Source organism: Numida meleagris, chromosome 5 (genome assembly GCF_002078875.1).
Source record: "Numida meleagris isolate 19003 breed g44 Domestic line chromosome 5, NumMel1.0, whole genome shotgun sequence".
Classification (NCBI taxonomy): domain Eukaryota; kingdom Metazoa; phylum Chordata; class Aves; order Galliformes; family Numididae; genus Numida; species Numida meleagris.
The window spans coordinates 5142566-5169466 of record NC_034413.1 but is presented as its reverse complement, the minus strand read 5'-3'; the positions used below and the strand labels follow the sequence as shown (position 1 = coordinate 5169466).

Below are 26901 nucleotides of genomic sequence, written 5' to 3'. Positions count from 1 at the left end.
AGCAACACGGAATTACACTAATTTAACAAGAAGCCAGACTTATAAAAAAGCGTATTTGTCAAAGGATAGTTTGACTCAAAATAGGGAAGCATCAGAAAAATATTTTACATTACCAAGATAAACAGGAGAGTGTGTGAAATCTGTGTCTTAAAAACCTCAAAACATGACCAAACCACCTCATTTTTAAAATGTAAAGCTTCAACTGCATCAACTAAATGTTTCTAAATCGTGCAGGTCTGCAAAGGCAATATATTTCTATGATTATCTGTTTTTAAACTTGATACGCAGAGGTCAGAATATACATCAGCAAAGCAGGTTCCATTAATCATCTTTAGATTTTCAGCAACAAAGGAACATTATGAAAGCCGACTCTGCAATTCATCTGTCTAAACACAAAGAGTCCAAGAACTAATAAAACACTCTCAAACTGGTAAAAATACAAAGAGAAAAACCTCCTGCAGGATGCTACAAAGCACCTGGTATTAATCTGCCTCCTTTACAAAGTTGGGTTAGTAAGTCTCACATAAGAAAAAGGTGAGGCTAGAAGATATTTTATAGAAACACAGTATTCTTTGTAGCAAATCAGCACCCAATTAAGATGCAGTCTGGCCTCAATTTAAACAGTAACATCCAGAGTACGGAAGAAGCTAGAGAATTTTCTCCAGATTACCACAAAACATGCTTTACAGTTAGAGATCAAATGAGAACTCCTAGAAAAGGCAGCATACAAGTGCTGCTGAACAAAATATTCCTTTTAGGAGACATTAACTCCAGGACGTAAAACCAACAAGTCATTGAATTCAGTTACACCATAAGCTCTCCCACACTACTTAAACCACCAACGACGTCTACAAAGACACCAAGCTGGTTATGAGAGGTTGCATTAACGCTGTGGATTCAAACAACTCCAAATCCTTCCATTTCTAAAAACTGAATTTCTGCAAAGCCTGGTGAAATACCGTAACGCGCAGTCACGAGTAATGACCATTACCCATATGTTGCTCTTTCTGTTTAGATGGATGTTGTTCCATGTCCTCATCTTCCTCGTAGCTCCTCTTGTGGCGACTTGGTGTGTAGGATGTGGAAGGGCTAACTCGAGCTTGGCTTGCACTTATATACGCGTAACATTGGGGATTAAGGACAACACCACACTCAGCAGAGAAAAGCCAGGGAAAGTCAGCTTTGCTAACCTAATGTCAGCTCCTATTCTGAACAAAGCATTAGAAGTTTCTTTATGCCCAGGCAACATGCTGGTTATCAAAACAAGACTTGCTAGCTGATACACTTATTAGGACTACTTGGAAAAGAAATACATAGAAAATGCTGACATACTTGTAAGATGCCAGCTGTGCTACCAGTATAAATGAATTTTGCCACAGCTAATATATTGCTGTTTTCATTGGCATGATGGACAAATGTTGAAGTGATGTTCAGTGCATTTTCATACTAGTCAGGTTCACCTGAAATTTCCACTGCTGCAAAATTCTGATGTAAACATTCCCCCCAAATTAATTCCTAGCAATCATTTATTCACCAAAAAAACTCACTACGTTTAATTTTCAAGTGGTACTGGCATTCTGTGCCAATGACTAGTAGTTTTCTTAAATTCTGAATTCAAAATGTGAAATATCAAGTCGTATCAGATTTACCATCAAATTCCCATCATTCTACGAAATGCAACATAACCACTCAGACAACTCAACTGCCTTTTTTTTTTTTAAAAAAGGAGAAACTGAAGATTTTTTTTCTCCCCAAGATGTTTCCTGCATTCCTTGATAAAATGACATGCTGTGGTTGGACTATTAAAAACACAACATTTAATCTTTTTTTCAAGAATTATTATCTAACATGCTCAGCTACAAGTGTTCCTACAGGTGCACGTGTCATACTCTTACTACGTAGCAGTGTCTTAATTTCATCAGAAAACATTAATTGAACGCCCTGAGCTCAACTGAAGATGCACAAATAAAAAATACCAGCAATTTTCAAGACCTTTCGAATCATTACCTACCCTGATTCGCTTAAAAAAAAAAAGTGAAAAACAAAACAACAGCCCCAAAACTAAGAAACATCAAATGCATTTGTCTCCTTACAGCTAACGAATTAGTTGGTGATTAATGTCTGCACAGCACAGCACTAGCTCAGAGAAAAAAAAGATATTTCTTTCACCCATGCTGATTCACCAGGCACCGGAACGCAGTAGAATGTCTGTCTTTCCAAGGTGACTGTTTGTGAGGAGTTCATATCAATTTCCTGCTGCGGCTAGAATACCAAGAGAAATAACGATGTTACCAATCTGATCAGCATCTCTTGTTTTTCAAGTGAAATATTCACATATTCAGCTACTTAGCCAGAACTCACAACAAACACGCCTGATTACCTACTTAATAAACAGTGAATCTGAACGGTCTGGAGTGCTTTGTCTCCCACTCCACCCAATAAAACAAATGTTAATTAAAACAGAATTGAACTCTGCTGAACTTTGAAAGCAGATAAGCAATTAGGAATACTCTGCTGTCCCAATCTGATATTAATTTTGAGTTTTAAGAACGTAATCTCCAGCAGCCCACTGTGAGCACCAAATTACACTGCGCTTATAAATCACATCTTTCCAACTAGTGCTTCATCCCCAAATTCATGTAACTTGCATAACTTACCCCACATTCTGCCACATCTCTGTATTTACCAAAATGCAAAACCTGACAAGAAGGAAAAAACAATGCAATCATTCCCTGTGTGACAGCAGCCTGAATATGAATTATTTACATCTAAATTATTGCACTTAAGCCCTTCAAAGATATATATTTTTAAAGCACTATTTATTCCCTAAATCCCCAAACAGAATTATAAATATTGTTCTATTACTGATGCTATATAATAAGCTACCACTGCCCAGACTCCATAGGTTTAGCTCTGAAACATGAGAAATGTGACTACTAGCATAAAGTTAAGCATAACATACTAGGACGACGTTAAGCATTTCTTGAAGTAATAAGTCAGTATTTCACTCACACGTGCATTTGTGTTTGGGTCAACTGTTTCATATACGCCCATGTAAAACTCAGGATCAAACATGTCTTGAACCATACAGCGAAATTTCACTAAACTGTTGGGCTTCAGGTAATGTACAGGAACATCATTCAGCGATGGGACCTGTAAAAGAAAGCTTTTCCTAAGCAACTGCCATATAAGTATTCAGTATCACCATGAAGTAAGCAAAAAAAAACCAAACCAAACAACACTGCCAAACACTGTCACCACCCTTTTCTTATCATCTTGTATATCCCACTGCTAACTTGCTTGGCTCAAACCCCGAAGCGTTGTTGTTTTTAATCCAATTAACAGGACTCCAGGATGCCATTTTTGCCAGCCTTTTAGACTAAAACATCATTTGAAATCAAGCGTGTACGGTTTAGTTTTAAATCTAAAGCATGGTTTTTCCCTGCTGGACTCCCAGAAATTGTAGCAGAGCCTATTTTTCCTCAAACATGAGCATCCAAGCAGCTACTTCTTCAACCCACCTGAATTTTGCAGCATGACAATAGGAAGATGTGAGAGAAGAACAGTTTGAACACTTGCTGCGTACGTTTATTGCAGACCAACAGGGCTGGCCTCCAAAAATGACAGCGTTTGTCAGCTCCTGCCACCTACTGGATCCCAGTGCCAGCAGGCAGCGCTCAGCAGGTGGGGCCCAAGGCAAACCAACACACAGAAGCCAAGGACTGGGGCTGCTGCAGTATCAGCCAGGAATTTGCATCTTGGTTTTACATACAGATTAAAGCGACTGAAATGTAAATAATCTGTCACAAAAGCCTAAGGTTCAGAAGCGCGTATCCAAAGGAAGAGCTTCTTAAAAACGTATCGCTGCAATAATTAGGAGGTACGAGAATGTAACTTAAGAATTGCGTAACTCTAAGAGAGTAACAGTCTTACCCAATTAGTAGCATTATTTTCCTTTAATTTCTCTCTGAAGTAGTCAGTTACCTTCTTCTCCCAGTCGGAGTTTGGGGTATTTTGGGCTACAAAACAAGGCACGTTTCCATGAGCATTTGCATCGCATAACAGACTTCTATTCAGCACCACGCTAACACAGTAAGCAATTCAAACATTTATCCCTATTCTGGGCAAACAGCTGAGTTCTAGACGACTTTATGAATGTTATATTGTGCCGAGCTCCCCATCCCACGCCCCTGAGGCGAACTAAGATGACAACAGACACGCTGGGAAACGCAGAAGGGCTCTGAAACACAGCAACACCCCCGGGTAGAAGCAAGCGGAGGAGCCGGGGCACCGATTTCTGCTGCGCGTCCGCTGAGGAAGTTTTTTGTTATTTCAGTGAGTTTGTAGCTCAGATCAAACGTTGCACTGAGCCTCCTCAGCTATGGCACCAGCAGCGTTCACGGGGGTACAGAGAACAGCAAGCCCCGCGGCCAAGGCCAGAAGACTCTTGTTTTAAGGACTGCCTTCAGCTCGGAACCCGTGCGCTCGCGGCTCATTTTCAGTATTTCTTACTGCCGGAGGAGCGCACCGCAACACTACCGCTACCTCCGCTCAACGCTGACCCCCAAAAGCACACGTGGGTTTATACTCTAGCTTAAGTTCTGAAGAGGCTCGCCCAGCCGGGGCAGCCCTACGCAGCCCCGGCACAGCAGGCAGGCCGGCCGCCGCCCCGCAGCACACCGCGCCGCGCCGCTCCCGCCGGGGAAGGAGGCACCGGCCCCGCGGCCCTCCCGCCGGCTCGCTCCTGACGGAGCCCGGCCCCGCCCGGCCCCGCGCTCACCGAAGATGCCCTGCACGATGCTGAAGGGGTTGTTGAGCCAGTCGGCCACGCACGGCATGGCGGGAGCGAGGCGGGCAAGGGCTGCCGCCGCCTCCCCAGTGCCCCGCAGCCGCCAACTCCCGCTCGCCAGCCCAGCACGGGGACCGCGGACTTCCGCCCTCCGCCTTCTCCTCCTCCTCTTCCTCCTCTCAGGACGGCCGCAGCAATGGCGGCGCACCCCAGACCCGCCTTTTCCTCCCGCCCCTCCCTTCTCCTCCTCCCGCCGCGCCCGCCCTCGGGGCCGCCATCTTAAAGGCGGGCGGGATGAGGGCGGAAGGGGCCGGGCCGCCGTGGGGAAGGGACGTGGCCGCGGCGCAGCCATGGCGGCGGCGAAGCCCGGTGCCGGCACCAACCTTCTCTTCGCTTCCTCTCCTACAGAGTTCAACTTCACCGTGCCTTTCATCCCGGTCAGCCAGGCGCCGGCCGCGCCGCTGGGCCCCGCTCTGCTCGCAGCGGGTAGGGGGGGCTGCGAGGGGCTGTGAGGGGGCGGGCGCTGTGGCGTGCGGGGCCGAGGGGCCGCTCCTTGCCCCGCTGCGTGCGGGGCTCTGTGCCCTGCGCTGCCGTCCCCGCGATAGCAGCGGGGCCCGCCGCGTCCTTCTGCTTCACCGTGACCCTCGTCTTCCCTGAGCGAGCGCCTCTCCCACGTCATCTTTCATTTTTTTCCTGTGCGGTTATAGAGTGCTAAGCAGGAACTTCAAATTTCCGTGTTAATGTAACCGTTTATCATCCTTTCCTTTTAAAGCCGTAGTGATGTTTGAAAGGCATGCGCATCTTAAGGGCACGTCGATAGCAGAAGAAGCAATAGCCTTAACTAGCACAAGGGAAGGTTCGGGTGGGATATTTGAAAGCATTTCTCCTCAGCAACAGAGGGGCTGCAGTGGAACAAGCTGCCCAGGAGCAGTGGGGTCACTGTCCCTGGAGGTGTTCAGAGCCGTGGGGATGTGGCACTGAGGGACGTGGGCACGGTGGGGACAGGCTCCTGGTGGGACTGGATGATCTTGGTGGCAGTTTCCAGCCTTAATGATTCTGTGATTCCGTGCTGAGTCCAAAACCTAAGACTTGATGTCAACGCTGGCATGTCTTAGCTAGGGTATTAATGCACCAGGAAGTAAACGCGCTACATCTCTGTAGGCTTAAAAACATACTTGCCAAGTGTGGCTTCAGAATGTTTTTTTTAGATGTTCTACGCTTTCAGGGAGAGAGAGAGAGGGAATAAGAGCATTAGCATATCTTTCCTACTTATCTAAGGTATGTAGCTGATACATTTACAAATTCATTTTGTGCAATCCTTACAGTTTTTAAGTGCATATCTGGAAAGTAGCTTTACATGAGCGGCTCTCACGTGGCAGCTTCCTGGCTAGGGAGAAAATCTGTTGATGGGATTTCAGTAATGAGACATGATTAGTTGTGTACTCTCCTTTTCACTTAATTTTTGGTAGGATAAAGGTGCATAGTTTTGCAACTGGAGTGAAATTCATTCCTAAAGATCTACTGAGGTTATGCCACGTTCGAGGAGGGAGCATCCTGTTATATTCTACTTCTGTGGTCCCTTGCATTCACCTTGACCAGCCACCTGGCACAAGGATCTGGCTGCATAGAGCAGTTTGCATCTTGAATCAGTCTGAAGCAGGAAGGGATGAGCCCTTGAGTTTGAATCCTAAATCGTTATGGGAATCTATCTCAGGAATTGTTTGACATCTGTGTGAAAGCTGACATTTGGAAGCTGTGTGCAATGCACGCATCTGTTGCATTTCTAAGAGTGAGTAGCAGTAAGAGTTCTGTGCCTTGCCATTTGAAGAGAGGAGATGTGTTCAGATGAAATAACTAACATCCTTACCGTAGGTAGAGTGTTCCCAGTGAGGACATGGACTTTTGTCGCTTGGGATTGTCAGGTGGCAGTCTGTGAGTGACAAGGTATTATCTGTGAGGGATGCACAGGAGGTTGTCACGCAGTCGTTGTATGTGAGAGGAATACTGCCCTTGTATGTCAAAGCTGGAGAATCACAGGATATTTTTTTTCATTTGTACCAAGTACTTCATTTCCTTCCAGTCTGTGCATGTGTTTCAATGGGGTTTGTGTAAATTAGAAAAAAGGCAATGTAGCAAGTATTGCCCCTGAAAACTGTGTGTATATATGCTTAAATAGATTTTTTTGTCAGTTTTTTTTTTTTTTTTTTTTTTTTTAGGAAACATATGGATAGGCTGAGTTTCCCAGATGTACTTGAAATTTGGGTGGGTTGTGAATAGGCATTTGGTAAAGGCCTTGAAAACTCTTCAGCGTGTTCCTCTGTGTATCACCATCTGACGTTGCAGTGAGGTGAATTGCCTGCTCCGCTACCAGTTATTTTGGGATGTGAAGAACTGTCTGTGTGGTATGCAGTGTGCTTCTCTGTATTCTACAGCATTTATGAAATAGGAAAGGAAAAAAAACACCTTGTAATCAAGAAAATAAGAGCTTTTATGGAGTGTAAATGGCTATTTTGCTTGTAGTTGGGAGGTGATAGGCCTGAATTTGTACTGGTCATTGCTTATAAATGGCTTTAGTATTCTCCATAAGATGGTTTGCATACACAGATTTTGGATTTCATTTGTAAAAGTGAAACAAAACACTATAGGTGAAAGTAAGAGAAGATAATAAATTCAGATGATGCTTGCCTGAAATTGTTGCCATCAGAAAAGACTAGTAAATAAACATTTTAGTCATGGCAAATTCTGCTTTCCTGATATTAATTAATTAGAACAGTGGCTTCCTGGGGACTTCTCTGTGATTCCCCAGTGCTCCCTTGATACTCTGTATTCCTGTGATGTTAGCTGCAGATAAAGATGTAAAGAAGTTTGTTATTGGCCGCTTGGAGCTGCAGAGATGTTTGCTCCCTCTCTTTGCCTGGGGACCGAGGAGCAGAGAAGCAGTGATGGTGGTTTCATCCCTGCTGTCTGGGGATTGTTCAACTGCCAGAGTAGACAACAGTGGTCTTATGACTGCTGTAAATTGCATTGAGAGCTTGCAAGGTGCTGTTCCCTCAGCAGGCAGGCAGTGATGCTCAGACCACTCCACATTCAGCTGAGTTTATTGCTGGGCCCAGGTCAAACTGCTTGCTTTTCCACTTGCTACTGGATCAGTGCAAAGCAGAAAGCTGCAGGTGACTGGGAGCTGGCTTGTGTACTTTCTTGTGATGCAAAAGGACAATCATGACAGGATTTGAAGCCCTCTCCTTCAATTATGCAGGATGGGGACTTGTTTTTCTGTACCAGAGATTCATCTCTTGCACAAATCTAGAGGGAAGTTTTTACTGGGCTAACTCTTAACTTGTGATGAGTCTTGCTTATCAGATAACCTGGAGTAATGAGTTTTGGCCACTTTGCAAGTAAAATAGGAAACTCTGAGAGAGGGCATTGTTGATGGGTCAGGTGAGAGTGGCCATAAGCCACTAACAGTCATCACCAATAGGTACTGTCTGCTTGGGAATGTCCTTAATCCCTCCTTGTAAGTTAGATCTTGGAAGTCTAAACATTATAGAGTAAGGTTCTATGCTTACTGATGGTTTTTGTAGTGAGAGGAAATGAAGCAAAGCTGCTCTTGTATTTGGCAGGCATAAGGGAGATTGAAGGGGATTTTAGTGCCATGGAAGGAAGGTTCTTTAACAAGCCGGCTTGGAAAGGTCCTGATTTAAGTCATGCTTTGGCCTCTTATGTAAACTTTTAGTTTTTGTTGCTTTATCTATGTACTCTGAATGAGTGTTGTGGTCTGTTTTAGATGTTCTCGAAGACTTGGCATCCTTTGTTTTACTTTATGGCACATTTAATCTTCAAGGATGTGCGAGATTTATAATGCTTTTGGTTCCAACAAAGTTTTGGAAATAGCTCATAACATTACAGAACATTTTGTCTGCATATGCTGATTTGTTGGAACCTCTCAGGACATCTTTTTGTTTTGTTTGTCTTTGCAGATGATTCTGCAGATGTTGGTGAAGAGGACAGCTTCTTGGGTCAGACTTCTGCCAGCCCTAACCCTCCGCAGACGTTCAACTATTTCTCTCAAGTACCCAGTAGCAGCGATCCATTTGGGAGCATTGGGCAGCCACCCTTAACGACTTCTGCACCACCTGTTGGAGCAGCGGCCTTCTCCACGCCTCCAACTTCACTTCCACTTGTAACTGGGTCGCAGGATGGGCGAAATGCCTTTTCTCCACAGCTTCCCAAGTCACAGCCTTCTTCCAGTGCTCCACCTACTTCGCAGGTGGGAATCGCAGGTTATCAGACTCCTCAGCAGAGCTGTCCCCCACCTGCAAATGCTTCTGCTCTTCCATCTCAGCAGGGATATAACCCTTATCGCCACACCACCCTGAGCAGCAGAGCTAACCCATACCTTACTCCACCACAACTGCAGCAGAGTCACACACCAACCCCACCTGTTCACCCACCACCATCCTCTGTGCCACCTGTCCAGATGTATCAGACACCTCCGGGGCCGTTGACACAGGTAAGTAAGTTGTTCCTGACATGGTGCTACCGGAATTTAACAATGTAAGATTCTATTGCTTTTTGAATTGTGTTTTACCTTAAATATCTATCCTGTAAGCGGAAACATGGAAGTTTTCAAAAACAAAACAATGGGCAATTTGTCTGTACAGTTTTGTGATTGAAAGAGAATGTTCTTCAAAAACAGAAATAAAGGCTCAGTGTGCTCTTTATTGCAAAGGATGAATTAGTTCTATAAAAAAAAAGCTGTAAAACTGAGAGGATGATATGTATTTTTAGTTTCCCCAGTCTCAATCACAGCTCCGAGCTCCCAGGCCCTCAGGTCCGCTGGTCCAAGCCCCCCCTGTTCTGCTCCAGAACCAATATGAGCCAGTTCAGCCACACTGGTTCTACTGTAAGGAGGTGGAGGACAAGCAAATATGGATGCCATTCAGCATTCTGGATTCTGCGAAACTAGAGGAAGTCTATAATTCTGGTAAGTTACGAAGATTTTAATCATATCTTCTTCAGAGGTGAGCAGAAGGAGCTAAATGGAAGATAATAATTGTCACTTGCATATGAAAGAATGATGTCGCATTAACAAGTAATGCTAGTAATACGTCAAAGATGTGTTTTGTACCAGTTAATTTGCCACAATTGATTCAACATCTTGGTAAAAGTCTCTTATTGCCTTTTTGTTAAACTCTGCCAAGCCTGGAGTATTCTGATGTGGGAGCTGTTCAAAGCTTGCGTGTGTGTTCCTGCATGCAGAGCTACCCATTGGCTGCCCAAGATTTGGAAACTTCTCTTCCATGACATAAATATCTGTCTTAATGTCTTTGTATCAGTCACAGTAGTGACTGGGGCTTTGGGATGAGAGAGGAAAAAGAATGCGTGTGATAGTATTGTAACGGAGGGTAACTTCTGTGTCACAGTCCAGCCTGATCCTGAGAGTGTGGTTCTGAGCACTGATGGGGGACGCTATGATGTGTACCTGTATGACAGAATGAGGAAAGCTGTTTACTGGGAAGAAGAGCCTTCAGAAGTGAGACGATGCATGTGGTTCTATAAGGGAGAGAAGGATAGCCGCTTCATTCCTTACACTGAGGATTTTAGTGACAAGCTGGAGGTTGGTATTACTTTTTACATAAACTTCGTGAAGAACTTGGAAGTACTTTGTATTTATGGTTGTAGAATTACCTTCTTTTGTTTCATTAAAATGATTCCCCAAGTGTAATTTCTGGAACATAAGTAAGCAAATTCTGGAAAGTGCAATGGCCAGAATAGTTAATTGCTCATGCAGTGGTCCTGCACTGCTGTGGCCTTAAATCAACTTGTGTAGCGCTTCATCTGTGATGCTTTTGTATAAATAAAACTATATAAATTCTAACATTAATATTACAAATAATATGCATGGCCAAAAAAGAAATTAAGAAGGCATTCTCATTTCATGTAACTTGTTTACTGTTTCAGGCAGAATATAAAAGGGCTGTAACTACAAATCAATGGCATCGCCGACTTGAATTCCCAAATGGGGAGACAATTGTTATGCATAATCCCAAGGTAATAGATTCTGGCAACTGATTCTCACAGAATTCATTAGGGGTGAATGAACAGATGGATGAAAGTGTAAAAATAAGGCAGTGTTAGTTTTGCTTGAAATTGACTTGTTAATTGTTTGGGGCATGTGTTTGTTATGGATAATAGTGCTTATAGAAACTGAACTCTTGTTTCAATGTGCTGTCACATGACTCAAACACAGTGCATTCTGATACTTAGGAGGAACAAGGGTTTAGATGGTTGAAATATTTGCTACACGTAACTGTCAGCAAAGAGGAGGCAATTTTAATTAGTTTAACCTCAGACAGTCTATACCAACTGGAAAGTAATTTAAACTAAGCTTTCATGTGAAGAAGAGCATTAATCAAACTGTAAGGAAATTAGTTGGAATATTTAAGGCACAAAAAGTCTTCCACTGCGACTATTTTTAGGCCATGAGAAAGTAGAATAACTAAATCTTTTTTGTACTATAAATGCTCTGCTAGCAGTGTCTTGTGATCGAACTGTGGACTTCAGACTTATTGACCAGTGTTGTTAACTGTTCTCTTATCGCAGATGCAGTAATACATAAAATTAAAAAAAAAAAAAAAAAGTCAGAATCACAGTTACTCCTACATTAACCACACGCTAATGTAGGTTAAGAATTTTCATCCAGTAAAAACCCTAGAGAAGAAGCACTTAAAACTTAGTGTCATATATTGTGTCAAGTCATGCTAGTGACTATAAGCAGTCATGCTATTGAATTAATTGTTTTCCAAGGTTTTTATGCTCCTTCAAATGTTCTCCTTCTGTGATGAGCACTGCTCAATTTTTTTTTTGTCTTAATTTAGCATAATTGTAAGTAGGGGAAACAGTTTCTTCACAAAAAATAGTCAACTGATAAGGAAGAGTGGCCACTGGGTCCAGAAAAGAAGTGCTTGAATAATGCTTGTCTGAGGAATTAAAATAGTCAAGAATTGCAGAGCAAGCCAGCATCTTCAACTAGTGGTTACTTTAGTTTAAGTCATCTGCTTGCTTCTCAAGCTAATGAGAATTAGCTCTTACTTCAGGGTCTAGAGCCTTAATTTAAGGAAAACTGTATGGAGTAGCCCAAAGGGTTTTGAAGGGCTGTGTTTTTTGTAGATGTTGTTTGTCTTTGTATTTATAATTGGAAAATGTATTCTTTTTCAGGTTATAGTTCAATTCCAACCTTCTGCCACATCAGATGAATGGGGTACCTCTCAAGATGGTCAGGCGAGACCAAGGGTAGTAAAACGTGGAATTGATGATGACCATGATGAAATACCTGATGGTATGTGCTTAGTGTATGTGGGACTGCAGCTTGGGCAGTTGGTTTGTTTCAGTTCAAAAGTTGGATGGTAGTGAGTGGAGCAGCGAAACACCATTTATGTTTAGAGTCTAAAGATTAAAGTTGCTCCTTAATCTAAGCTACAATTCTTTAGTGTTGTTTTTTAATCAAAGCAGTCTTGTGGACTGTGTGATGTCTTGAACCACAGTATGTAATAGGCTTTATGAAGCAGGTAAGATTGCTTGACTCTAAATTTCACTAGTGTAGTAAATATCGGTACTCTGAATTTTTCCTTTTTCTGCAGGAGAAATGTCCCAAGTTGACCATTTGGTGTTTATGGTTCATGGCATCGGTCCTGTATGTGACTTGAGATTTAGAAGCATTGTTGAATGTGGTAAGTCTTCCCTTGTGTAATTGCAAATTTATTTTCATACTTAACAGTGTAGATATGCTTATCTGAAAGATAGGCTGTCTTAAAAAAAGAAATTTGAAGAGGTCTTTGGGGTCTATGTGGTTGTTTGGGTTGTGTTCGGTTTTCTTTTGGTTCATTTATTTATTTCATTTGAGTGAACTAAGAAGGCTGTGTGTGGCCTGATCTTAGAGTAAAAATGCATTGTTGTGAGATAAAGAGAAGCTGACAAAGAAGGCACTTAAACAAAACACAAAAACAGCCTTTGAGTAATTCTTGAAAAGATTTTTCCACTTTGAAGTTTCCTTCATTTGTATTTTGACTATGTCTCTTGCAGTTGAGGGGGAAAAAAAGAGAATATTTGTAATTCTACTTGAATACCTTTACTATCAGATTTTCGTTACTCTGCTTCTCTACAGTTGATGATTTTAGGACTGTTTCTCTGAAGTTGCTACAGACTCACTTTAAGAAATCTTTAGAGGAAGGTAAAGTGAGCAGGGTGGAGTTCCTTCCAGTTCACTGGCATAGCTCTCTGCATGGAGATGCAACAGGTGTAGACAGGTGAGTATATTGTTTATTGTTCTGTAGAAACAAACAGAGGAATTAATATGCTTGTTAGGCTAGATGAATTAATGTATGAGTGTGTTACAAAAACAGTTGCTATTTTTTTTTTTTGTAATTGACACTTTGACGTTGTACAGCATAGGGAAATCTGGAAAGATGTGGAATATTTTCTATTATTTTTCATGATGCTGAGTAACAGAATACATATCTACACGTGCATGCGCTAATTTGGTACAGCATTTTCATGCAAGTGGCTAGTGCAATTGATACGTGAAACACTTAAAGACAGTGTGTAGTAAAGCAACAGGTGCATGCCATTTAGAGTGGATAGCTATCTCCCTGCAGTCTCTAGTGTGACTCTAAGAGATGTCAGTGTCCTCTTTCTGAGGAAGGCATGAAGCCCTTTGTCCAGTCCTTGAGCACTGATGTATGCTTATGCAATGAGGCCAGAAAACCATACGCTTTTGAAAGTATCTCTAAAGAACCTATCTGTAGTATTTAGATTGCAGTTGTGCCACCTGTTGTTTCAGAAGTTAACAAACTGCTTATCTGCATTTCTTTATGGGCATTCATACTTCTAACAATCCTCTGTTCTGACTAGGAACATCAAAAAAATCACTTTGCCATCGATTGGACGCCTGCGCCACTTCACCAACGAGACGCTCCTTGACATACTGTTTTACAACAGCCCCACCTACTGTCAGACGATTGTGGATAAAGTAGGGATGGAAATGAATCGTTTGTATGCACTTTTCATGAGTCGCAATCCAGACTTCAAAGGAGGAGTGTCTGTGGCTGGACACAGTTTAGGTAATTATTTGGGGCGCTGAGGTAGAATAAAACCAGCATTCCTACAGCAAAGGAAAATGGAACCTTTGTGAAGCAGAAGGCTGAACTTAGCTGATAGGCCATGCCTATCTTTCAGAATACTACTGACTGAAAATAAAGCACTTCTCAATAGCTCATAGTTCATAAAGCTTTGCAAGAAGGCTTGTAACTGCTGGATACATGTATGTTTGACCTGTCAATTTTCTTCACGAAGACTTAATCTCTAATTTGAGTTTAAAAGTTAACTGGTTCTCTAGTGTCATCTTAGGCAGGTAACCCACTTAACAAAACTAAGGTCATTTTTTGGAACGCAACACACAACTTTATAAAAATTTATATTGGGCTGGGATTTTTCCTACAGTTTGGTAAGCAGTCTAAGGTGGTTAAAAGGTAGTTTTAATAGTGGCAACTGCATTCCACTTGAGCAGAAAAAGACAACAAAGATTTTGTTTGCTTTTTACTGAGAACGACTATGTTAATATGTGTGTATTTAAGTTCAGTGATCTTTTTTTGATCAATTTACGTGTTGCTATTACCACTGTATCGAACTCTTGCTTATTACTTTGGCACAGGAATATCTAAAACTTTTCTTAAAGCAACTTTAATTTTTGTTCCCAGGTTCCTTAATTCTGTTTGACATACTATCCAACCAGAAAGACTTGGCTTCATCAGTAAATACTGAACCTTTCTCTGGTGTTAATGGGACTGAAAAGGATACGTCTGTTCAAGATAAACAGGTAACTTGCATACTAATCTTCCCAGGCAAGCAGATCTGCTGATTTCAGCAACTTTTTCTCCAGTGGATGGAGTTTACTAACTGAAACAGTGTTGCGGGTTCTGATGGTATGTTTTGACATGTTAATGGTAACGTGCCATTTTGTAAACATTGTCAAATCTCAGTACAAACCGTATGCTTTTCTCTGAAGTTCCAAGTAGAGCAGACCTGGTTTTTGATCGTGAACATCATCTTTGACCTTGTAGACATGTAACTTGCTTTGCAGTATCAGAGTGGTGGAGAGATTTGTAAGAAGGAATGAATGTATCTGTCGTCAAACTTGATACAGCTGTTGTTTGATCGTGAACAAAAATACATTTTTAAGTGTTGGAAAGCTCAAGAAACCTTTTCCTGTCGTAGTAATTTTTAAATATATATTTTCTTAGTCTGTTATTAATAGAAAATCTGTACCCTATTTTACGAAAAATGAGGGTAAATTAACAAAGCTAATGTAATATTAGCACTTTCTCTTTAGAGTAACAGAATTTGTGTTTATTTGCTATGTATTGACTTCTAACTGTTGTCTGTGACTCTCTTTCTGTGCTGTCCCTGCAAGATGACTGAAGATACCAGTTCCTTGGGCTCCTCAATTACTACTTCTGGTGATGACCTTTGTGAGCCTGAAGTAGATGATGATGTTCCTACCTTGCAGAAGACTCTGGAGATGCTCAGTTTATCAGAGTATGCAAACACATTTGAAAAGGAGCGAATTGACATGGAATCTCTGGTACAGTAATGTTCAGTTGACTCATGGGTGTTACCAGAGTGTAGGTGTTGGATTTTTGTTGTTTGCTTGCTGTTTTCTTCTTTTGCCTTAGTATACATAGGCATGAAAGTGGTCACAAAAGTAACATAATTAATGCTTGACATGAAGACTAAATGTTACATGACTTGGATTTTTTTTTTAAATTATATTATGTCACTATGTGTTATGTATTCTTAATTTTTTGTAATTTCTGTAGCTTTGTAAAATGTCTTCTAACTATTTCATTTGCCAGTAAGAAATGATATATGTCACTAGAAAAGTTATTAAGCATACTTTGTATATATTTGTGGTTTTGTTTTTAAGCTGATGTGTACAATTGATGACCTGAAGGAAATGGGAATACCTCTTGGACCAAGAAAGAAAATAGCCAATTTTGTAAAAGATCGAGCGGCCAAGCAGGTAAATACGTTTTTCAGGAGTGAGATAAAGAGTTCTTAAGCAAATGTAACTGACTTTCTTGCTTTTGAGTAACTTCTGTTCTTTAACACACTTGTTAACAACATGAATATATTAGAACAATTTTGATAAATGTGGGGGAAAAAATATATTTTTTTCTGATCTTGAAACTTGTCTCAAAAGGAACAAAAGAAAGCAGCAGCAGAGAAGAAAGCAGCATTGGCTGCCATGCTCCAAACTCAAGAAGCTTCCCAGAAAGCAAAAGAAACAGTTACTTCTGTCTCACCTTCAGAGTCTGGTCAGCAGCACTCAAAGAGGAAGCTTCCAGTTGGTGCATCTGTTTCTTCTGTGAACGTTGACTATGAGTATTTTGAAGTTGGAACTGGTCAGGTGAGACTACATAAACTTAAGTGATCCATCTGGAACAACACTACCCTTTTGCTTCTTTTTGTGCATTATTTCATTCCTTCATTCAACGTTGAAGACTTTGAGCTACGTGTCATGATCATTGTGCAGATGTTGTGTTTACGAGGCACCTTACCTTTTGGTGAGAGTGAGGGCTGGGAGAGTGGATCAGATTACTGAAAAACACTATTATAGCGAGGATGCCAATACAATTAATTTCTCTACTTTCACTAATGAGAGAGCTGTAAAAACAGTGTTCTGTTCCAGAGTCACAATGGTAGGAATGCCATGGTATTGAATGGCCTAAATTGGTCGGTATGTGCTGTTATATTTAAGTTGTACCTCGACCTTAACTCAAAAAACAAGCCTTGAATGCTTCATGTTCAAATAAGTATCATTTTTTAATTTTCCAATGTTTATCTATGTATTTTGTAGCTTGAAGATCTTAAGAAAAAACGTTTCAATGTTTACATTATAGTAATACACACATACAGTACTATAGTATTAGCATGGAGTGGAACAGTGCAGCTGAAACATCTTAGAGGTACTTGTGAGCATATGGTGGATTTAACACGTGTCTCGTTCTTCCTTCCTAGCTAAGCATTATATTAATTAGCTGGCAGTGCTGAGAGATTATTTGTCTGACTTCTGTCTGATAGGTTTCAGTGGTTTACAGTGCATTGGACTTTGAACCAGATACGTTCTTTGCTCTTGGTTCTCCTATTGGTGTGTTCCTAACTGTACGAGGGCTGGAAAAGATTGATGAAAACTACAGACTTCCTACTTGCAAAGGTTTCTTCAATATCTATCATCCAGTGAGTAAGCAGTACTTGGGTTTTGATTTTAGCTGATGCAAACCACAGTACAGAATACTACCTTCTAACCTCGGAGCATTACACCTCCTTTCCCCCTAAGTACATTTTTTAAAAAAACAAAATAACGCATCTGGAATATGTATTCCAGATACTTGCAGTATTTACTTCAAAAAAAAAAGTAGACTTATCCTATAGGTTCCATGTCTATGAATAGCTTGATAATATTTCTCCTGTTCATTTTTAGAGCTTAACCAACATATATATCTTTTTTCTTCATTAATTTCAAGCCTTTTGGGATGATTTTATAAAATGTTTGTATTTGAGCTATTTACAGGGCTTTTCTTTGTTTCTAGATGGATTCTGGGAAACTTAGAAATTCTTCCAGGTGTTAAAAAAGCAGTATGTTTGGTTTTTTTTCTGTCCTGTCTTGATTAGCAATTAAAGAGTGACATGTTGGGAGATAACTAATGTCAGTTTGTTTCTTAACAGCTTGATCCAGTAGCTTACAGGATAGAACCAATGATCATTGAAGACTTGAGTTTAAAACCAGTTCTTATTCCACATCACAAAGGCAGAAAAAGACTTCATCTAGGTAAAAAGAAAACTTCTGTAATATGTGGATCTAACTCCTAACTTGTTTGAAGCAGTAGAATATCGTACAATTTTGAGGGACCTGTCTTTGTGTTGTTAGGTAGTTAGTTTGTTTCTGTTGTATTTTCTTTTTACCTTGTCCCAGATGACCTCCATTAGGTGTTTAACCAGTCTCTTCAGTATTGGAAATGTTCAGGAAAAAATGCAGTTTTCCCCCAGTGCAAGGATTGGAATTTTAGTGCTCAGGAGTACAAACTGGACTAAGGTGACTTAAATTTTGCATACTTAAAGAATGTCAGTTTTGCTGTTCAGTTGATAGTGCAACAGTTCAGGGCCAGTTCATTAAGCCAGCAACCCATTGAACATTAGAGGGGCTATGGGGAGAGCCCTCTTCTGTTCAGTTTGCTACCAGTACTGAACAACAACCTTGTCACTGTTAACACATTTACTGTGTTAACTCATTAACCTGTATAGTGAGAAATAATTGTGCATCAATTAGATTTCATCTTGTCTTTTGAAATAGGGTAGAGATGCAAGAAACACACATTTATGACATTACAGATGTATTTCTCCTAGCAGCTGGGGTGTTTGTTGAATGGGGCTTAATAATTCTGGTTTTAGTTGAATATTTTAAATTCTTTTGCTATGATGTTCTTTCTAGAGTTGAAAGACTCTCTCTCTCGAATGGGATCTGATCTGAAGCAGGGTTTTATCAGCTCTTTGAAGAGCGCATGGCAGACCCTTAATGAATTTGCACGTGCTCATACATCCTCAACTCAGCTACAAGCAGAACTGGAGAAAGTAGCTAACCAAATTAAAGAGGAAGAGGAAAAGCAAGTGGTAGAAGGTATGTGGGCACATCTTTTGGTTTTGTTATTGATTGATCTCAAGCTAATAGAAGCTTGAGTATCCTAGCGCTTGCTATTGATTTTTCTGGATTATGCTATGCCATCCTAGTCAGTTAAGACTTATAATTGTCTAATTGCAAATGCTTGGAAATTGTAGCAGGGAAAATGAGTGATAATCCTTAATTATAGTCAATCAGACTGTGCTTGAAAATAGTTAAAATCTTAAAATCTTTAATTGTAGCTGAAAAGATCACTGAAAGTCCAGACCTCCCAAAAGATGAGGATTTTACAGTGAAGGTTGGAATGCTGAACGGGGGACGCCGCATTGACTATGTTCTACAAGAGAAACCAATAGAAAGCTTCAATGAATACCTTTTTGCTTTACAGAGTCATCTGTGCTACTGGTAAGGGGTCTTCATCTCTTAACTCTGAAATAGTCTCTCATTTGGAAAGATGCGTTCTTCCCACTCAGGCTATACTGTGAAGATAAATCTGTTATATTCTGGATGGTCAAGTAATTGAGACAAGTCAAACGTGAAGGCAGACAGTATGTATGATTACTCAGGAATGTCATTCTCAAGATGTCCTACCTAGATTTCCCTGTTAGCTGCTGTCATTTCAAAACAGTGTGCGTTTGCACAGTGTAAACAAATCTATAGTCCTGTTTGCCATCAGGACATTGCATATTGGTCTATTGAACTTCTGAAGTCAAAGCACGTACCTTTAGTACAATCATTTTTAAAAGGAGAGCTTGATGAGTATTTTGCCAATTGTAGCTTTTCAAATAGAACTATTTGTGAAGGAACTGCATTAGACTTCGATGTGTAGTAGAACTTAATTACCTCTTTGTGTTGAAGTGAAAGTATCAGATATTGATGCTGTGCTGCTAAAGCTCAGCAAAACAAAGGAAGAAAAAGGCATGGCAGATTTTCCTGAAAATTTGGATGACTGTGATTTTACTGCTTGTAGACAGTGGTTGCTCGTATACAGAACAACTCGTAGAAAAGAAGCAGATTGTGGCATCGTGTGGACCTGCAGTACAGTGTTGCCGTGTCTGCATTTGAACTTGCTTCTTTTTAAGTGATTATATTTTGAAGGGAGGAAGTTATAATTAAGCACACATGAAAATTCACAGGTTGTGGAATGGTAGAACAGAGGGTATGCAAGCTGTATTTGGCACTGCGACAACACCTTCATAGGTAACAGACAAGCTGGGATATCAGTTGTTGACCTATGCAAAATGCTGTTGATTAAAGGGGTGTGACTTCTCTCTTGTCTTTGAGTAACCAAAATACTTCTCTCTCTTTCTGAGTTTAGCAGGAATGGAGCAAGAACAGTTCTCTATGTTTTTGTATTTTTTCATTTAAAGTTTTTATTATTGATGGCTAATAAGTTTTAGAAGTAGGCACTTTTTCAGAGGGCAAGTACAGAATGTGGAAGCATTACTTGCAGGATCTTAGGAAAGCTCAGATCACTTGCATAGTGAGAGATCAGTAACTGCCTGCAGAAAGGGTTAGCAAAGCTGCAGTGCAGTCCAGCACTGGTTTGCTCTGACAGGGCTCCCAAGCAGTCGGTGACCCAGCGGTGGCACTGCTGTTTTGCAGGTAGAGCTGAAGGAAAGGAGCTTTACTCCACAAGGTGGCAGCCAGTCATTGCCAAATTTTAAAAACTTATCTACCATTGTCTGGGTTTTTTGGTCATTCATGACCCAAATGTGTGAGGTTTTTTTTTGTTGTTGTTGTTTGTTTCTTGGGAGGTGGTGGGAAATGCCTTAAATGAAACAGCATATATGTTGTAGAGAGCAGAGCTTCCATGTTGATCCCTCTGCTTGTTCAGTAGCAGAGACCTCTGAGAAATGTGGTTGCCATCTCCATACTTGACTCTGGAAAATGTCTGTAGATCCTTGGCTTGCTTGTTTAGCACTGCACAGGTTCTCTGTAAAAGATGCTCTTCGCATTTGGAGAATCACAGTTCTGACAGTCTAAGTCTTCTTTGCTGTCTCCATGTATAATTTCTTCTAAAGCATGAGATATTATCATTATCTAACTCCTCCTGCAGTTTTAGAACTTTGTTGGTTTTTTAGTGGTTGTTACTCTCTTCCATTGGTATTGATTTTTGTGCTTATGTAACGCTTCATAGGCGTAACATGGACGCTTGTTTTTCCTAAGCTTAAATTCAGTTAGCCTGAAGCTTTGATTTTAAGAAGAGTGGATAAAACAACTTTGAAACATGGCACTTGAATTATAGTAATCTCTAAATGATGTGAGAAATACGTTTATTTCTTTGGTGGTGAGGTGCAGAAGATGGCTGTGGATATTTGTTACAGCCTCTCAACAAGAAAGCATGAACCACTTAGCAGAGAAGCAGAATATTGCTGATAGAACTGGGAAGGCTTTATTTTGATGTTTGGCTAATAGATGCAGGGGATTAAGTACAATAGGAAAGCTGATGGAATGTATTCAGGAGCCCATGTCAGACAGAAAGTGACAGTCTCCTGAAACAGCCTTAAGCCAAATGAATGCTTATTGAGAGGGAATGTAAAACCAATGAAGAGTTGTGACTCAAAAAGGAGGTTGACAGAAGAAAGGCCATGTTCCCTAAAGATAGGGGTTAGGGTGATAACTCTCTGAACAGTCCCACATCCCACAAACTGAGATGGGATGAAGTGTTCCTTATGTAGATTAGAATGTAGTCCATGCCAAATTAACACTTTTTTTTTTTTAATTCTTTATAGGGAATCGGAAGACACTGCCTTGCTGTTTCTCAAAGAAATATACAGGACTATGAATATCAATCCTGAGCAGCCACAACATTGATGTATAGATATGTGATTTGTAAGTTTATTCTAACATAGCACATGTATTCATAACAAACTCAGCTGCAGTTTAGATCTCTTTACTTCCCTTTTTCCTCTGGAGTTTAAATTATGAAGGAGGTAGCTCCAAAGTGTCATTTTAATCTGAAAAAACAATTTGTAGATATTTAAATGCAGGTGAAATTCTTTAAGTGCTCCCTCTTCCCTTTTAAAAATATATTTTATGTCAGAGTTCTTGGTATGAGGTGATAATTGCCAGCACAACTCTGAAATGTGGTCTCTATTCTGTTATCTCTTCTAGTAGTCTAGTAGTTTAGTGAATGTTTAGTGAAGTGTAGGGAAACTTGGTGATACTGGCTATGATAACATTTCATTTACACTGTAGTGCTATACAGTATGTTTGTGTAGTGTTCTGTCTCATGATGTTTTTGTTGATAACTCGCTATTAACGGAGTCAGTAGTGTTAACTCTGAGCTAAAATTACGTACAAGAAGAATCAATTGCACTAGCAATTAGTGAGTAGCTACCAGGATTTGTTTCTACTCACTGATAAAAGAATACTAATGGTATTAAAAAAATCTTTTCTTTTGTATGAATGACTTGATTTACTTCTTCTAGGGCATCCTTAAGCTGTTCTTCATGTAACAGTAATAAAAGGCATTGTATAAAAATTGTAAAGAAGTGCTTGAGATAACTCCAATATGTGAATTGAAGGCATTTTTTGTGGAAAGTGTGAAAGTACTTTCATTTCGTGTATCTATTTTGATAACTTGGTTGAAAATGCTGATGTTTTTAAAGTTCTCTTGCAAATGAGAATGTTGTCCTTCTTTATTAAAGTATGGGTACCACTAGAAGTTTATTTGTATGTTCAGAGGAGTATTTTCTCTGTGTAATTTAGAAGATTTAAGTCACTATACCCTTTTCCTTTTTCGTTACTGCCCCTTTTGGAGGCCCCACTTGTGTGGAAATGTATCAACATCTTAAAAGCCCAGATATTCAAACTAAGCACCTTTACTAGTATCTCTGAATACAGTAGGATAACTTATAACCGTAAGAATCTAGTAGCTAATTAAAATGTATAGTGTATGTCATCCTATGAGCAGTTGGAAGCTTTTTATAATTGCCTGTTTGTGTCCAAAACAAGTAGATTTCAGGAGGTTTTCGTGTTTAGAAACTGATCAGAAAGGAGGATGGATTTTTTCTTTTTTAAGATCTTTTTGAGTCCTCTTGAAATTGAATGTTGGCATATCTCATTTTCTTAGAACTACTACAGGAATACAAAACTTCGTTTTTCACCTTTCCCTTATACGTGTTCTGCTTTCTCTGCACAGCCATACCTGTTGGTCTGACAGACCTGGTGAAAACTGCTTCCAAGAACACCTGCTATTTGCATAGTTAGAGCTGACAGGAGAAGTATCAGGCTTTTCCTGCAGTCCAGAGCGCTCTCGGATTCTGCCTTCCTGTGTCACTTCAAGCAAACTTAGTTCTGAAAAGATCAGCACCGTCATTCAAGAGATGAATGGAATGACACGATTTTGGTCATACCAATCAGTTAAATTGTACAGTTGCCAAATATAAAGTGATCATTGAGGAGTTCTTTGGCATGCAAATCGTTACTTCTCTCCCTCCTAACTCAGCTGACTGTCAAACATGCTTTGTCTACCAAGGCAGCACATCCTTGTTAAAAAAGGACTTGTTGAGAAACAGCAATAATCTGCTTTTCTCGACGTGTTTATTGGTCCACCTTTTAGTAATCAAATGTGAACTGTAGTTATAACCACCTTTAATACAGACTACACAAAGCTGCTCTTATTTACTACAAACTAGCAACCAGAATAATTTTCCTTACTATTGTAAGTGTTATGGAGATTTTTATAAAAATCTTTTTAAGCTTCTGCTATGGGTTTTTTTTTTTTTTTAAAGTAGAAATGAACCTTTGATTTCAGAAAAAGTTAGAAGGTTGTTATGGGTAGTTCAGTGTTCACACCTCTTGAAAAGAGCAATTTGAAGTTACATTTTGGTCAAATGGTTGATATAGTTTTGTGAAACTAGGCTGCAGTTGCGACAACTAAAATAATTACCTTGACATTGCAGTTTAATCTCTCAAAATACCTAATGGAAATGTAGGAATCTCAAGCATATGGGCTCTAGATAATAACCTAGGTCCACGTCAGCAGCCCAGTCTGTTTATCCCTTAATGAAGTTGAGATGGGTAGGGTTGCATAAAATATATTAATTTGTTTCCCTGAATACTGAGCTTCTGTAGCTTTCTTCTAGCTTCAACTCACATGCAAATTGTGGCTTTTCTTAATATTAATGACCTAACCTTACTGACTGTTTGCTTCTGCTATTGCAGTAAATGCATTTTGAAATGCAGTATTTTTTTCTAAGTATATGTAAAATACACATTCTTGTGTATATACTTTGGTTATTATAATTATAAATATTTCCCATGGGCCTTTGTAGCAAAAATCTGTATTTCATCACAGAGTAGGTTGGAAGGGGTCTTGGGAGAGGTTATTTAGCCCAACAAAGCAGGGTCAGCTTAAATTATGTGGTTGAGGGCCTTGTTCAAGGATGGTGATCCGTCACCTGTCTGGGCTCTATTCTCATGTTTGACTACTATTACTAGGATTTTTTTTTCTAATATATTATTGTCATTTCCCAGGTGGAGCTTGTCTGTTGCCTTTTGTCCTCTCTCAGTGCATCTCCAGGGACAGTCTGTCTCTGTCTTCTCTGCACCCTCTCATAGTTGAGGACACCAATGGGATTTTCCTGTTGGCTTCTCAAGGCTGAACGCTTTCCTAGACATCTCCTTCCATGCAATGTGCTATAAATCCAAATATATTTAAGTATGTATTTTTTAAAAGCGCAAAACTAAAGCCAACAAATGACAAACCAAAAGAAAATACAGAGTGTGAAGAATCATAGAATCACAGAAGGGCTTGGGTTGGAAGGGACCTCAAGGTTCATCAAGCCCCAACCCCCCTGCTGCAGGCAGGAATAAGTTGGAAAAAAAAATAACCAGAAAACTGAAAAAAATACTGTGTCCCCTGAAAGGCTGCAGCTTTCTGGCTTCTCTCAAATGCTCATGCAGACTCTGAGATGGCAAGTTTTCCATTAAGGCCTCATGTGGAAAATTGATTTTCAGGTGCAAATGTTTATAAATGAAGTCTAAGGGGGGGGGGGGGGGGAAAAAGTCAGAGCCTTTCTAAGAAATCCAGCGCTTTTCCAACAGATTCTCATCTGAAGGGAAATGAATCTTTCACTGAAAACAGAATTATTTTGAAAATACTTCTGCCTAACTCACGCAAACAGGGCTGACTTCTGCCCCTCTGCTTCAGCAGCTGTTGCCTGTGCTGGCAGCAAGTGTTTCCTCCCTCTGGAAACCTCTCCTAGCACTTCTGTTTGTAAAAGCAGCGTAGTCAAATTGTGCTTGTGCCGTGTGACACTTTGTATAGTATTGCAATCTTTCAGTAACTGCTTCTGGAGTTGTCCTGATCCTTTTTTTTTTTTTTTTTTCCCCAGTGAATGTTAAATTAATATTTATAACTTTGTGTCTGCAGTATGACAAATGTGCTACAAATTCTGTCTGAAATGAAAGTATCGTAACGGTGTTTTCCCCAATCCTTCTCTGTATGTCATCTTGTTTCCTGTTATGAATAATAAAATTTTAATTTCATTTTTCCTTAATAAGTCTCAGCAGTTAGTGCCAGTGACAAGGTGTTAGGCTGCGGAGAGCGGGGGTTCCAATCTAACAGGAATGAGCACTCAGGAGCCACCCTTTGGAGTGCTGCATTGCTCTGACCGAGCTAAGTGTTCTTAGATTGTATTTTTTTTTTTGGTCATTATTTTGGATTAGGATATGCTCCCCAGATGATAAACAAGAAGGGTAAGGGTATTCAATGGATTCTTGATTAATAATGAGAAATATTGCTCTAAGTATGTAGTCTGATTTCAGTACTCAATACGTTCTTGGCATATCTGCTTTTATCTCAAAGTTATTGACAGTTTACTTTGTTGTATTAAGAGCAGCCTGGTGCTTGTTTCCAGAATCTTTGTAACAGCACCTGTTAGCTTAAAATACGAGCTTGGCTCTAGATTGCTATCTGATTTTCCTAACTGTAAATCAGGATTAGCTTTCTAAAGGCTCGTGGATCTACTCCAGTGTGAATAAAATTGCAAACACACCTGCTGGGACTCTTCATTTCTACAGAGGTAGGGAGGTTTTTGTTTGCTTTGATTGCTAGCAGTCTCTCCCAAAGAACTGACAGAGCTACTCTCACTTTGCCATGGTGAAAGGAAGGAGGGGTAGGAAAGCAGGAGCTGGGCTGTGGGTACCACCGAGCTCCTGGCTGCCTCCCAGCTGGAGCAGGGAATGAGGCTGAGGAGCTGAGCATTGCTCATTCTCCTTGGGCTCTGGTGCATCAAAACCAGGGGCTGTTTAGACCATCCTTGACCCTGCACGCAGGGTTATGACCAGTGAGTCTGGAATTATGTGAACCTTGCACTCTCACTGCATCATAAACTGTAGTAAAACCCAAGAATCCCTCTGACTGGCACCACAGCCACTGTTGGTACCCCCAGCCTTGTGTATCATAGCCATTTCCTTCCAGTTTGATCCTAACTCTACAAGCAACCTGTGCATGGGAAGGTATAAACTTCTTTCCTTTGTTGCAAAGGCCAAAGAGCAAAGTATTTGCCTTAGCTGCGCCGTGAGAATGTTCAGTAACCTGTACAGAGGTGTTCATCAGTACAATTGTGCTTGCAGCATCACTTCAGCTAAGCTGTGTGGAGGGTGTGAGAGCCCCATATAATGTACCTTGAAGCTGAAGTGCAGCTCTCCATGTGTGTGAGGAGTGGTGCTTTCTGCCTGATGACTTTCAAAACCTGGGGCTCTCCAGGCTTCCTTTGTGTACGTAGGCTATGAAAGCAGCACCTTTCCTATGTCAATGAAGTAGCTTCAGATCCATACAAATTCAGGCAATCAAACGCGAAGTGTGTCTGTTTGAGGATGATAATGGAGAACAAAGATCTGAGAGAAGGAAAACAAACAGCTCACCTTGTATTTCCCCTTCAGTAACAAAAATCTCCGAATAATTTGTAATTTCATCTTGTTAAAACGGCCTCGTGAATGCAACCAGAGCAATAATTTTGCCCCAGACTGCTCTGAATGCATGAGTAGGGACAGGGTTGATACAGACATTGGTTGTGAGCTTCTCCAGAAGGAGCTTGCTTGCCAGGAGTCCTGTTTTCCTAAGCTAAGGCTTGTTCTGGGCGCAGTGAAACATTCAGTTATTCATCTCTTTGCAGCTTCATGATTTTCTCTGCCTGCATTTGGCTATGTTTGTCCTTTCCCCACTTTTCCATCTTTATGAAGGACTAAGAATACAGCTTTGAATTTCCCGTAAGCCTCCAGGGAGACTCTCACAAGTGAGATGGGTTGCAGGTTGTAGGAGGGAATTAAGGGAGAAGCAGATCTCAGATTTCTCAGCCTCAGGGAAAGGGAGCACAGCCATGTCATGACAAATACTTTCTCTCTTTTTTTTCCCCCTTAGCTTCTC

At 40.5% G+C, this 26901-nt stretch overlaps 1 protein-coding gene across 1 annotated transcript; it reads left to right on the top strand.

The window, feature by feature from the left end:
• Nucleotides 4784-24519, top strand: SEC23IP (SEC23 interacting protein). Its single transcript, XM_021399475.1, has 19 exons — nucleotides 4784-5275; nucleotides 8767-9299; nucleotides 9578-9773; nucleotides 10213-10406; nucleotides 10751-10840; nucleotides 12008-12128; nucleotides 12430-12519; nucleotides 12954-13095; nucleotides 13700-13908; nucleotides 14545-14663; nucleotides 15258-15428; nucleotides 15771-15866; nucleotides 16047-16253; nucleotides 16928-17083; nucleotides 17573-17675; nucleotides 18336-18521; nucleotides 18764-18926; nucleotides 21257-21356; nucleotides 22669-24519. Exons 1-18 carry the CDS (start codon nucleotides 4786-4788, stop codon nucleotides 21336-21338), a joined length of 3348 nt encoding a protein of 1115 aa, XP_021255150.1. The 5' UTR covers nucleotides 4784-4785; the 3' UTR covers nucleotides 21339-21356; nucleotides 22669-24519.

Coding starts and splice junctions, on each gene's coding strand:
- SEC23IP (XM_021399475.1), top strand. CDS start 4,786: ATGCCCTGCACGATGCTGAAGGGGTTGTTGAGCCAGTCGGCCACGCAC. Junction 12,129..12,429: donor CCATGATGAAATACCTGATG/GTATGTGCTTAG, acceptor CTTTTTCTGCAG/GAGAAATGTCCCAAGTTGAC. Junction 13,096..13,699: donor GATGCAACAGGTGTAGACAG/GTGAGTATATTG, acceptor TGTTCTGACTAG/GAACATCAAAAAAATCACTT.